This window comes from Neophocaena asiaeorientalis, unplaced genomic scaffold (genome assembly GCF_003031525.2).
Source record: "Neophocaena asiaeorientalis asiaeorientalis breed wild unplaced genomic scaffold, Neophocaena_asiaeorientalis_V1.1 scaffold87, whole genome shotgun sequence".
In the NCBI taxonomy this organism is placed as follows: domain Eukaryota; kingdom Metazoa; phylum Chordata; class Mammalia; order Artiodactyla; family Phocoenidae; genus Neophocaena; species Neophocaena asiaeorientalis.
Genome location: NW_020175432.1, coordinates 4,738,759 through 4,739,801, shown reverse-complemented (window position 1 = coordinate 4,739,801; position 1,043 = coordinate 4,738,759). Strand labels below are relative to the sequence as shown.

Here is a 1,043-nt window from a genome sequence, read left to right as displayed (position 1 = left end):
ATTAGCCAGAATTGAAAGAGACGGAGGCGGGGCCTGCTGGAGGGGCGTGGGCTGTGATTGGCCAGGAGTAGAGCCGGAGGCCGGACACTGGAAACCACCTGGCCATGAGAGGCCGTGTCTGGGCCCAGCCAGAGCGTGCAGCCTATCAGGGACCAGTCTGCCGGAAGCAGGAGGAGGCCCCAGGCTGGCCCTGTCGGGGGCGGAGCCTGCAGGGAGTGACTGCCCGGAAGAAAGCCGAGCCCTCTAGAGGATCCTTGACAACCTATTCAAACCTCTGCTTCTCACCTCGCGGGCGGAGTCTCCATCCTCGTGAAGCCTGGGCCTGGGTTCCCAGGCGGATTTGGGGAAGTGAAAGTCACCAGAGGCCGGGTGTGGCCCAGCTCGTGACCCTGCGCCTTGCGGTCCTGACACAGCTAGAGCTCTGAGCTCATGGACGCCCTGAGTTTGCTGCTATTGGCCGCGCTGCTCTGGGTCCCTGTAGGGACCCTGACCTGCTACGGGGACTCGGGGCAGCCTGTGGACTGGTGAGTGCGCGGGAGCCGACCATCCCTCCAGGGCCGCATTGGGGATTGCTGCGTTCCTAGGTGAAGACTGGGGTTCCTTCTCTTCTCCCGCTATTCTGTCCATTTCCTAACCTCCAGGTTCGTCGTCTACAAGCTGCCGGCCCACAGCGGGCCCGGAGATGCGGCGCAGAGGGGGCTGCGGTACAAGTACTTAGACGAAGACTCAGGGGGCTGGCGCGACGGTGCGGGGTTCATCAGCAGCTCCACGGGGGCCGTGGGCCGCAGCCTGCTGCCGCTGTACCGAAACACCACCAGCCAGGTGAAGACGCCCCCGGCGGAACCAGGGGTGGGACTCTAGGGTGGGCCCGACTTGGGGGAACCTTCAAGTTGCCCCTGTCCATCATCCCCAGCTCGCCTTTCTACTCTACAATGACCAACCGCCTCAATCCAGCGGGTCTCAGGACTCTTCCAGCCGTGGGCACACGAAGGGTGAGGCCAGACTGGGGACTGGGGAAGAGTTCTGGTTTCCCTGTGCATTTC

The 1,043-nt window shown here is 63.8% G+C and overlaps 1 protein-coding gene across 1 annotated transcript in view; it reads left to right on the top strand.

Moving 5' to 3' along the window:
- The first annotated feature begins 230 nt into the window (after positions 1-230).
- Positions 231-1,043, top strand: part of DNASE2 (deoxyribonuclease 2, lysosomal) — a 2,474-nt gene continuing 1,661 nt past the window's right edge. The window contains exons 1-3 of the mRNA XM_024767693.1: positions 231-524; positions 642-822; positions 914-992. Coding sequence (XP_024623461.1) covers positions 430-524; positions 642-822; positions 914-992 — 355 coding nt within the window. The 5' untranslated portion in view covers positions 231-429. The remainder of the gene's footprint in view (positions 525-641; positions 823-913; positions 993-1,043) is intronic.